Here is a 13103-nt window from a genome sequence, read left to right on the forward strand (position 1 = left end):
CTTGATGACACATATTGCATTGGTGTATGAGGAATTCTAGATGATCATGAATCCCTAGATCCTCCAGTGGTATAACTCTCACCAATAAAAAACTTTTACCTAATCTCTTTTGATTTGTCAATAACTACTTTGAAATTTGGTGTGCCTCTTCTTCCACCCAACTTTTATTTATAAATATATGTAACACAATTTTTTTATAATATACAACAGTTATTAAAAGTATATATAAAAAAAATGTAAAAGTAAAGCTTTTAAGCATTCTAAGAACTTACCTACATTAATGGCCCTTCATGGAATCAAGTCTTGCTGAGTGCAACTACTTTGTGAAGCCCCTCATTGAACTCATCGTAGATTTGCAAATTTCATGCCTTTACTAGACTGTCGCATTCAAAGATCTAAATTTCCATTAAAAAACGAACTTGACTACGTAATAATAGATCGTCTACCGAAGATTGATCCTAGATTGCAATTATCTCCAAACGATTCATAAGAAGCCATGATTGATTGTTAGGGTTTTTTTAAACAATCCCTTTTTCTCTTTGCTCCTATTCTCCTGAAGTTTGTCACAATCCCGGAAGTATCACAGATGAAGAACTCTGACAAATATTCTACCGTGAATGCAACGTTGACAAAAGGATATCCATTAAAAGTCCATGCATTAATTTGATAACAGTTGACAAAACGATATACATTAAAACTACACGCAATAAATTGATAACAGTTGACAAAAGAATATACTATTTGAACGATCCCTTTTTGTAGACAATCCTTTTTTCTCTTTGCTCATTCTCCTGATTATCACAATCCCGGAAATTTAAGAGAAAAAAAGCTCTGACAAATCTTGCGTGCACGCAACGTTGACAAAAGGATGTATATCAAAAGTCCATGCAATAATTTAATAGCCGTTGCTCTCACTACTATTTCAACGATTAGACACTACCCAACTACCAAATCCTCACCACCACTAAAAGTTGATCCATTTCTATATTACAACTACCTCCGAATGAATCAAAAAAACAATATACATTGCTTGTTGCACAAGCAATTGTATCCCTTCTGGAAGCACATTATCTTATTATGATAGTTGGGCTTTTTCTACAGAGTCTCATTTTCTCTTCGCTTGCTCTCCTGATTATCACAATCATGGAAGTTTCAGTGTTAGAGAGTTCCGACAGTATAACAGCAAACAGTCCATACACTAGTTGATTTCCTTTTCTTTTTGAACCTTAAATCTTGTGCTGGTGAGAACACAAAACTATTTCATATAGAAATGAGAACAAGAAGACAGAAGTTGAACAAACAAACTTCCACAATATGTTGGATTTTCTTGAACGGCACCTTCCATGATCTGTTCTGCAAGGATTCATATGTTAGTTTTAATATATATTTATTCATCAACATGTTACTTTTGCCTAAGTCCTATATTTTGGGTTGTGAACACAGAGATTTGATCAAGCATGAGAGAAACGTGACTTGATTAAGGGAATTTTTACTGAATATCTTGAAGTAGCAGCCATGTTCACATTGGAAAACAGCAATGTTTATTTTTGGAAAACTGCTTGCGTTCATGAATGTCATCATCATGGTGTTAAAGAGATTATAGGATTATATAAAAATAATTTTTTTTTAAAGTTTATGCTAAACAATTTATGTAAGTGTTGAGAAGATTATAATAAAACAAAATTATATATATATGATAGATTATTGAATGCAGTATTTCATGAATATGTTTTATTTAATTTTGAATTAAGAATAGTTCAATATTAAAAAAAGAAAGAGGATGGTAAAAAGTATTAAGCACATAAAGAGGGGTAGGGTGAATCAATATATACCAAATGTAATCTCAATTCAATGCAACATTAAAATTATTTTTGAATCTCACTTTAACATTAAAGCAACTATGCAAATGATGAACATATAATCACACATCAACACATAAGAACACCAGATATATATGGAAACACATGAGAATACTTGCTTGAATCTACTACCCAAATCCAACATCACAACTTAGATAATAACTTATAATATTTTGGAGGTACCAACCCATAAGAATTACAACCCAAGATGGAAAAACCAATCCTCAACAGATTTGCAAGCGCCAACTTACAAGAGACACCAATCCCTAATCCAAATAACTAAACATCAACTCAATAATGAGGCACCAACCTCATAATACAAGCAAGAGATACAAAAGATATATTATAACTTTCACAACTCAAACATCAACACATTTATATTCTGATATACATAGAACACTCTCTCAACGTGTATAGCGTCTTCACTTTGATTCACACACTTCAATCATCTCTATTCCTTATTGAATATACAACTTGCAAAACTTTTTCCACATCCACCAACTTCAACATATTGGAATCAACATATTTATTTCTCTAATTCAACTAGTACATAATCATGAGTACAATGACATATACTTAAAGGTGGCAATTTAATTTTCCTAAAACATCATTTGAGATAAGTTATCATAGTCAAATTTATGTATCCACAAACATCATTTAAGAACATCACTCATATTTAAAACTATACATTCTTTATCTATCATATAATGCACAACAACATCAAAATGCACTGTGAATGTACTATTACATCATGCTAATTATTGCCAAGTGGCTAGGGCACTTCTACCTAAGATAAGTTCTCATTCTCGATGTGTATCTTCAGAGTCGCAGTAGGTTAGTCCCATAAACCATAGCCAAAGCACATTTGATTAATTTCATTTTCTAATATATTTCAATTTCATGCATCTAAAAACACTTTTTTCATAATCAAATAACCGTAAGGTAATCAATCATAGTCTCAATCATTGTATTAATGCAAACAAAAGATGAGATGTGGTATCCTTCTCACTAGGAAGAGACATCAGCCTAATGTCTTATTAGACAAACACTTAAACATTTATGAAAGTAGTACACTAATGTAATTAAATGTATTACACCAAGCAAAACAAAATATCTCTTGAAAACTAAGCAACAAAGTATCACAATATATGTCCTCAAATGAGGAAAAGAGTGGTCTATCTCATCTATAGTCTCCCTTGTGGCACTATCCATAGAGTATTGATCCCATTGGACCTTAAACTAAATAATATCTCTATTGCACAACTTAATGTTGCACATATCAAGGATTTGAATGGGTTCCACTAGCACCAAGTTCCTAGAACTTGAACCTATAAAGCATGTCAATCAAGTATATGAGTAGTATCAAGATGATATGGCTTAAGTAAAGATACATGAAATAAATTATGGGCATGGGCAAGAGAAAGTAGTAGATCAAGTTTGTATGCTACTAGGTTGATCACTTTAAACACATCAAATGGACCCACAAATCTAAGAGCAAGTTTGGACATGTGATTTTCAAATGATATAGAACTCTTGTGAAGCTTGACTATCAAAAAGACTTTGCCACCAACTAAAAATTGTCTAAGTGTACTGTTCTTATCTAAATATCTCTTTTGTCTATAATTTGTTACCTCCTTCAATCTTTCCTTGATCAATCTCATCCAGTCCTCCATCTCTCTAAGAATATCAATATTGGTGGCAATCATGTCTTCGACTCTATCCCAATTGATAGGTGTGTGACACTTTCGCAAATAAGGAACTCCAAATGGTGTCATACCCAAAGATGCATGGTAGGAGTTATTATAGACAAACTCCACCAATGTAAATTCTTCCACTTGTATTGTTGATCTATAAAATACATCCTAAGGAGGTCTTTTGACTACCTAGTTCACCCTCTCTATCTATCCATCTATTTGAGAGTCATACAATGTACTAAAATTCAACCTTGTCCCCAAATTGCATTCAATGTTGTCCAAAATCTATGTCATTTGTGTGTCACGATTTGAAATGATTACAGACTATCACTGCATGCATGCAAAAGATCTCTTGGACAAAATTCTTAGCTACGATCGATGATTCATCCTTAAGATTTCTTGGGATGAAGTGTGCTACCTTGATCAACTTATCCACAACCAATATGACATCATGTTTACTCTTTGACATAAGTGACCTTTGAATGAAGCCCATGCTAATTACTTGTCATTTATACTTAGGTATGTCAAGTGAGTTCAAAAGACCTACTAGATGCACATGCTCAACCTTGATTCATTGGCACTCCAAGCATTAAGCCACACATTTTGTTACATCCCTCTTTTAAGTCTTTGCCAAAAATACAAAGATCTCAATTTTGCTACCATCTTTTTTACTCCTTGGTGTGATCCTAAATCAGGTGTGTTGTGGATGTTGTCTAAGATCAACTTCCTTAATCCTCGTAAGCCAGGAATGTGTATTATCCCTTGGTATCTCATTAATCTATCTAACTCAAACACGCAATTATCTAATCAACGGTCCAAGGTATTTTTCTCTAAAGATTGCTTCACTTTGGAATAAAGATCATCTACATGTAGATTTTGAATCATTTGTTGTCTCAAATTAGATCTCATAGTGACCATGATTGCTAGATGCCTTCTTCTGCTACTCTATTCTTGTTGCCTTTGATGTACTCAATGCTAAATTCATATTCACTAAAAACTCTAGCCATCTACTTTGGCATGCATTGAGATTGGATTGAATATATATATATATATATATATATATATATATATATATATATATATATATATATACACACACTTGGGTGGGCTACAAATTAGTCTTCAACTCAAAAGATTTACCCAAAAGGTAATGTCTCTTCATCTGAAGTGCATGAACTATGGTTGCTAACTATAGGTCATGAGGTGTATAGTTCAACTCATATTGCTCCAACTTCGTAGACTCATATGCAAGCTTCTTGAGCTTGGGAATATAACTAGAAGAGGTGCTTGAGGGACTCTATTTATCCATAGAAAGTACAACTGAGAGTCGGAATTCCTATATGGGTGAGGTGGTTCTCCATTACAAGATCTTGATAAAACAACTACCAAGAAAAGTGATTTAGCTTAGAATCAAGAACAATTACCCAAGCCCAATCGGAAAATAATTTCCACAACCCAAAAGAGGACTATAATTGTCAACGTAAATTAAGTTGGACAACCATATGTAATTGCAAAGACAACCAAGAATATCTCTTGGAGGGTTTGTAGCTCTAAAAAGCAGTATCGAGAAACCATTTCCATTCCTTCCAACAAGGATTGAAACAACACACCCCCAATTTGCACAACAACTAGGAAGGGATGGAATCAATAACTGTTTAGTAAGTTCCTCGATCCTAATTTGAAACTTTGTATTTTTTCTTAAAATTCATCCACTAAGCAAGTAAATTCTTAGTGGTGGGATGTATAAAATCTATTAATATTCTAGCTCCTCCTTTGAATAATTTCAAAGGTTGGGTCTAAGGTAATAGAGTCAATGGCCTCCCTTGAGAACTAAAAAGATGATAGCACTAAATGGAGTATTGATTAATGGATAAACCATTGTGCGGTGCCACCACAATAATGTGTCCCACTTTTAGGATATCTTATTTTTTTCTTAAAATTACATATTTTAAAAAAATATTAATAATTTAACTTTTGAGAGGTTCCATCTAAAGGGTTTTAAGTGAAGAAGGCTAGATCAAAACTCCTTGGATAGAAACCCATTAGTCTTAAATCATACCCACAATGGATTCTCCTGTCCACCTATCAAAATTCTAACAAAAAACTCATTTTTTCTTTACCTTTTGGGAGATCAAATGAAGTTATTTAAAATTTATATTATGTAAGTATATATGTAGCTCTTACTATAAGCTTTCTAAAAAGTACAATTTTGAATATATTTAATTTGATTAGTATATTTAGGTTTTACTTCTTGTGTATGTTGGTTTTTCATCAAACACCAAGGTCTTGTTTCCTATACACAAAAAAAATTATTAAAAAATAGAGAAAAAATTTTATTAAAAATATTTGTGCCCTAGGTATTGAATTCCTTATTTCAACAAAAAGAAGAATGAAAAATTAATTTAGATGCATATAAAAAAGTTATGCACTATCAACAAAACATGTCTAAATTAAAGTTAATCTCACTTCACCAATAAAAAATTATGAAAAATATTTGTATTTGAGCAACTTTTGTGACTTTGTGGTATACTCATGGATTGGCCAATTTCTATTTGGAAGGTTGTAATTATGGTTGCTGTTTGAGCATTTTTTGGCATCAACGTTTCGGATAACACTCCATGATCCATCATCAAGATGAAGCAACATTCTTTGTTTCTATTATGGGGTCCTGAAACACAAGGAGATTTTACTAGTTGGTATCAATTAGGTGGTCTATCGACTTTCGTTGCTCTTCATGGTGCTTTTGGTCTAATAGGCTTCATGTTACGCCAATTCGAACTTGCTTGATATGTACAATTATGACCTTATAATTTAATTGTGTTCTTTGCTCTAATTGTTATTTTTGTTTTTAGTATTCTTGACCTATACATTAGGCTAGTTTGGTTAGTGTTTTGCACCTAATTTTAGTGTAGCAGCTATTTTTCGATTTATCCTCTTTTTTTCAAGGTTTTCATAATTGGACCTTGAATCCATTTCATATGATGGGAGTTGTCAAAGTATTGGATGATGCTCTTCTATGTGCTATACGCAGGGCTACCATGGAAAATACGTTATTTGAAGACAGTGATGGCGCAAATACATTATGTACTTTTAACCCAACTCAAGCCAAGGAGACATTCTATGGTCACTGCGAACTTCTAGTCCCAAATTTTTGGGGTTGCTTTTTTTCAATAAACGTCGGTTACATTTCTTCATGTTATTTTTTGGTTGGTGATCAATTTATGGATGAGTTCCATTGGAGTGGTTGGCCTAGCTCTAAACTTATGTGCTTATGATTTTGTTTGCCAAAAGATTCGTGTTCCAATCAATTTGCTCGTATATCCAATTATTTGTGAAAATTTAAGCACTTTGATTTCTTCTGTAAAAGATCAGACATTTCCTTCTGCACCTTCAACTTTCAAGGCAGTGCGATGGGGAGGGATTTTCAAAGGCTCGTTTGCCACTGTTTAACTGAGTCCTTTTACAACCGTGCAGCTTTCAGGTATAATTCATCCCAATGCAATAATTTATGCTATGCTTTCATTGCGAAGCTTTCTGCGTATTTCTTAAGTAAGGGGCAAATCTCGAGACCCGAGCACAACTTCTGCTTAAAAAATGATAGAGAGGTTATCAGCATCCCAGAAATGGGGCCCCGTAGAAGACAAATTATGCAGCGAGCTTGGGAGGAAGTGTATCGTGTGTTGAAAGAAGCAGAAATTTATCTCAATTGTTGCTCAGATGTGGACTGGGGGATCAATTCTCTTACTTTGTCCATAACAGGGGAGGCCTATGCGATACATTTGCATGACCTAGCTTGGTCGCTTGTTTGTCTGGATCTCAATGTTCTATTTCTTGAACTTGAAAAGAAGCCTGGACTGTTGCAATTATATGGAGATGGTGGAAATTTGGATGTTTCTGATTTAATCGACCCTGCAAGCAGAGGAATAATGCACACATATTCTGATTCATATAATTGTCTTCATGTGAAAGGTGAAAGTGGCATACATGATCCTTCAATCCTTACTTTTGAAGGGGAAGATATCCAACAGGTGTGCCCTGAACACAAGGAGGTAGATAATCCATCTACCCCATGCTTCATGGACGAGAGGTACAGTGAAGCGGCCTGCAGGAAGATGGGTGATTTCTTTGCAGAAATGTCCAACTTAAATCGAGTTCATGATGAGTACCAAGATAAAAGAGGGTTAATTTTCAGCTTCAAACAATTTTCAAATGCTCACAAACGGACGACTCAGGGGTCGAGTCTCAGATTGAATGTTGAAGACGAAAGTAAGGCGGGGATTTCTAAATTTGTTGAAGCCAAGCTGCAAGCATCCATTCGAAATGAACCTGCAATTATAGGTGGTCGTGTATCTCCATGGCTGCAGATTGATATCAAAGATTTGATTATCAGCCACAAATTAATAGGAGAGGGATCAGGTGCAGTTGTATACGAAGGCTCATGGCTTGGAGTGAAGGTTGCATTAAAGATATTTCAAATAAATAATTATACCATGGATGAGGAAATGCAAGCGGAAGTTGCTGTTCATGCAAAGCTGTATAACCCTTTTATTGTTCAATTGATAGGTGTCTGTGTTACAAAGACATGCTGTTACCATGTCATGGAGTTGGTGAGCTCCAGCCTGGATTCAATTCTCAAAAGGAGGTTGGAAAGAAACGAGCTCCCTTTGCCGCTTCCAGTTGCAGTGGACACGATGCTTCAAATATCACGGGGAATGGAGTATCTTCATAGCCAAAAAATCATGCATATGGATCTCAAAGCAGCCAATGTCCTCATACAACCTTCATCAGTACCAGAATTCAGATACCAAGGGTATGGGCGAATTAAGCTTTGTGATTTTGGGCATGCGAGTCTAAGACTATACAGTTTTCGTTGTTCAGATTGGGCAAAAGGAACTTCTTACTGGAGGGCACCTGAAGTCTTCGAGTATCCCCAAGAAGGTTTGGAAATAGAGGCGGAGCCTCTAAAGGAGTATACCTACAAAGCAGATGTCTATAGCTTTGCCATGACTTGTTATGAGATTCTAACAGGCAAGCAACCCTTTGAAGGTGTTCTACCCAAACACGTCTTCAGAAAGATAGTTCAAGGTGAAAGGCCAAGTTTACCTTCGTCTTGTCCGCTGATATTAGCAGACTATATAAGAAAATGTTGGGACACAGATCCACGCCGTCGTCCTTGTTTTGCCCAAGTTTCAAATTTTTTGAGGTACATTAAGTTACTGATCATGAGAACAAGCGATTCTTATGACTGGGATTCCTTATCTGCTATTTGCAAGGGTTTTGATAAACATGAACTTGTCCATTGTGGTGAAGAAGGAGGTGATTTAGATGAAAGAGCAGCCTATTTAGAGGAAGAGAGATTTATAATCAGAGCCCTTGATGGAGATTTCCCTGGGTTTTTCTTTCCCCGCACTGTTTCACACCGGATGGCCCAACCTTCAAGTCCTAAAGTTAAAGTTTTTGGTAATCTTCCTGTTTACATTCAGCGGTATACTTATCAGGAAATCATGTGGGCTACTGATTGTTTTTCTACTGAAGTTTCAGGAGCTTCCCCTGTAATGTGGAAGGGTATTCTACAAGATGGAACACACGTAGCTGTGAAAAAACTTAACTTAGAAACTTCAATGGGCGAGATAAATATATTATGTCGGTTGCATCATCCAAATATTGTCCGCTTGCGTGGCGTTTCAGAAATTTCTCAGACTTCTACTCCACAACAGTTGACGACCTTTTTAGCCTATGATCAAATGGTAATGGGTTCCCTCGGCGCACTACTTTTTCGTCCCAGTAGCATTCTTAACTGGAATTTGAGGAAAAAAATAGGTTTGGGCATCGCACATTTCATTGCTTATATCCATGATCATTATGGAAAAAGGAGACACAGGCTTCTGGAGTTACAGATCACTTCAAGTAACATATATCTGGATGAACGATTCACTCCCAAGTTCTGTGGCTTTGAATCGGCATCATATATAAACAATGGCAATTCTCAAGTGAAAGAATTGGAAAGGGCACTACAATTTGAAGAATTTAGAAATGTAAAAGATTTTGGAGTAATTCTGCTAGAGCTCTTGTCTGGTTGTAGATGGGAAAATATGCAATACTCATTGAGTTCTATTCACAGTTCCATCAAAACAGAAGGATCTGAATTCCTCTCACGGTTGTTAGACAGAGAGTTGCAAGGGAAGGTGGATAAAGGGGAGGCAATGGGATGGGTGAAGCTTGCCTTGTGGTGTTTCTCCCAGTATCCAGCAGTGCCACCTACTATGAACCAAGCTGTGCTAGTCATGAAAGGCTTAAAGGAGTTTTCAGCATTGCCACCAACTGTGATTGGATACAGTTGAAATGAACCATTTGTTCACATGAAGCACTGAATGTCCATCTCAATGGTGTAAAATAGCTAAATTCCCATTCAAACAGTCTCAAAGTGGCTCAACAGCCAAAGGAGTTGTAACCAATTTAGTGAGGATGTTGGTGTATTGTCCAGTTAGATTCCTTGATGAGTTGGTTGTAGTTGGGAAAATATGCAATATTCATTGAGTTTTATTCACAATTCCATCTAACAGAAGGATCTGAATTCCTCTCACGCTTGTTAGACAGAGAATTGCAGGGGAAGGTGGATAAGGGGATGCAATGGGATAGGCGAAGCTTTCCTTGTGGTGTTTTTCCAGATGTCCAGCAGTGCCACCTACCATGAACCAAGCTGTGCTAGTCATGAAAGGCTTAAAGGAGTTTTCAGCATTGCCAGCTCCTGTGATTGCATACAGTTAAAATGAAACATTTATTCACATGAAGCACTGAATGTTCATCTCCATAGTGTAAAATAGCTAAATTACCTTTCAAACGGTCTTGAAGTGGCTTAACAACCAAAGGGGTTGTAGCTCAATTTGGTGAGAATGTTGGTGTATGGTGAAGTTAGGTTCTTTGATGATTTTGACAGAATATATTCTCTTGAATTGTAACATCTTAATTGAAATTTCAACATAAACGTATATTTAGCATGTTGTAATCAACTTTTTAAAGACAGAAACGCCCAGATTGGATGTGTATGGTGAAGTTAGGTTCTTTGATGATTTTGACAGAATATATTCTCTTGAATTGTAACATCTTAATTGAAAGAGGTTTCTAACATAAATGTGTGCTTTCAACATAAACGTATATTTAGCATGTTGTAATCAACTTTTTAAAGACAAACGCTCAGATTGGATGTGTATGGTGAAGTTAGGTTCTTTGATGATTTTGACAGAATATATTCTCTTGAATTGTAACATCTTAATTGAAAGAGATTTCTAACATAAATGTATGCTTTCAACATAAACCTATACTTAGCATGTTGTAATCAACTTTTTAAAGACAGAAACGCCCATATCTATCCAATCTGGTTGTATGATAAAAAACAGAGTGGATCAAACTACTGCTTCTCGTCAGCTTTGACAGATTGACATTGCAAGCTTGTCAGCTAAACCTGACCGCTCCCTCCGTGGCTGAGGGTTTTCCATGTGTGAATCCCAACTCGCCTGCTTGATTAAGCAACTTCAAATTCCTGCACTGTTTTTATTATAGAGGTATATTCATTATTGTCAGAATTTCTGTGTAGTATTTGATTTTTATCAATATTTTAGATCACATTTATTGATTGATCAATCATCACGACAGCTCTAAGATAATAAAAAACTATCAGTGTGATAAATTAAAATTTCAGAACCTAAACCTCGTTTCATATAATCAAATTTGAATAGTAAAGCCATTCCCTGCCACTGGATTCTATAATTTACTTTAATTTTTGTATGTTTTAGGGTTTTTTACTCACACGCCATCGTTTTATGAGTAGAAAATTGGCTGTATGTAAAGTTTAGTTTCAGAACTTGTGCTATCACTGACATGTGAAAAGAATGGGATTCAGTATCCTTCACACCCTAAAAGCACGGTGTTTGCATGACTCAGTTATTAAGGGGTACAGGAAGCTCATAGAAATACATGTTTAATTCTACTGCTTAATCGTTTTAGGCTATAATCATTTGATTTCTTTGAATTTCTCAAGGCATTGTTGTGGTAATTGAAAAGCAAGTTGATATCAAAGAGAGTTCTGAGGTTAACAGCCAGTGGAATCCAAACAGTTCCACTGCAGTAGCTTAGTTCTTGCCTTGAACCATTCCAGTAGCCTTTCCATATATTTGATATCTACCCATTGACTTACGAAGGTTGAGCATTGAACGTCTCAAAGAAAACATAGTAGCAAAAATTCCAAACTCTGCATAAAACTAGGTTTTTCTAAACAAATTGTGAATCAGAGTATCTGGGACTCGACCATTGCTTGGTGTAAGAGCAGCGGGCAAGTCTCCTTTTGATCTTCCTATCAAAGGGAAGGTATTGTATAAGAATGAAGGAGCAAGAGATCTTTTGACAATGGCAGCAAAACAAGATAAAACCCCCACGTCAAACTGGACTGGGGAAATTATTATGGAAATTATTATTACAACTATGTCTAGCCTTCTCACAAGAGAGATATAACTAAATGGCCCAGCCTTCTTATTCCAAGTATTCACAGAGTCTGTTCAATCCTGGTTCTGGAGAATAATCCTCATGTATAAGAGTTCTGATACAGATATTTATTGATTTGCAATTTATAAGGAGGTTATGGATAAATATAGCAAAGAGATTTACCAACTGTAACTGCTTATGCAGATGCTTTCAAGGGACGTCATTAAAAGATGACAATTTACTTTACAAATCTCTGGAAGAGAAGATACATTTTTAATAACATTTGCAATGCCCTCAAGTGGAACAGTATTATGATTTTCTCCTCACCTGATTCTAACACCCTTGAAATTATTTTTCACTACATAATCCCTGGTCTGCAAGTTCGCAGGATGATGCCTGGCTTGACGCTCTAACAATTCAATGGACATTCATTGTTAAACAAATAAATGGGATTATCTTTTTTCAATTGCAAAATGGGATTTGTTCCTATTTGAAAACTTAAATAATAGTACTTTTTAAATATCTAAAGGTAAACAAATAAATAAAGGAATAATCAGATCTACTCTATGCTTTATGCACAATTCGATTGTAAATTGTTGCATTATGATCCAAAATGATGCATTAGCATCAGCTTAGCTCTATGATGCTAGAGTTATCTACTTTTATTAGGCTATGAAATAGACTACAAAAATGCAATGAAAATGGCAATGCAAACTAACAATTGTATCTCCATTTGTACACACTTATCGATAGAGCATGACCATTCAATTCATCTCTAGGATGATTGTTCATATTCTACAATAGAAGTATATGTGTACATATTAGCTATAAGCTAGGATTATATACTAATATAGCATGCCGCCTTTAATCCACATGGGTTATAGTGAAAACAAGCATGCTTCTAAATTATTCAAATTTCTCTCATCCAACACTTTTGTCATGATATTTGTCAATTATAGATGCAGGGGCATCCACATGAGAGGGAATCTTAAATTTGAAATTTGAACTTTCCTTCTCCTATGCGTTAGATTTTGAGTGATTATGCTGGAGGAATAGTCTCGTAAAGATTCTA

The 13103-nt window shown here is 35.3% G+C and overlaps 1 protein-coding gene across 1 annotated transcript; it reads left to right on the forward strand.

Annotated features, from left to right (window-relative positions):
- Positions 1-6587: 6587 nt before the first annotated feature.
- LOC131040671 (uncharacterized) lies at positions 6588-10591 on the forward strand. The gene has a single exon (XM_057973624.1). It carries the CDS (start codon positions 6964-6966, stop codon positions 9892-9894), a length of 2931 nt encoding a protein of 976 aa, XP_057829607.1. The 5' UTR covers positions 6588-6963; the 3' UTR covers positions 9895-10591.
- Positions 10592-13103: the final 2512 nt, after the last annotated feature.

The sequence above is a fragment of the Cryptomeria japonica genome, chromosome 1, assembly GCF_030272615.1.
Source record: "Cryptomeria japonica chromosome 1, Sugi_1.0, whole genome shotgun sequence".
Taxonomy (NCBI): Eukaryota; Viridiplantae; Streptophyta; class Pinopsida; order Cupressales; family Cupressaceae; genus Cryptomeria; species Cryptomeria japonica.

What these genes read in the sequence shown, in the direction of transcription:
- LOC131040671 (XM_057973624.1), top strand. Translation starts at nt 6,964, where the DNA reads ATGGGGAGGGATTTTCAAAGGCTCGTTTGCCACTGTTTAACTGAGTCC.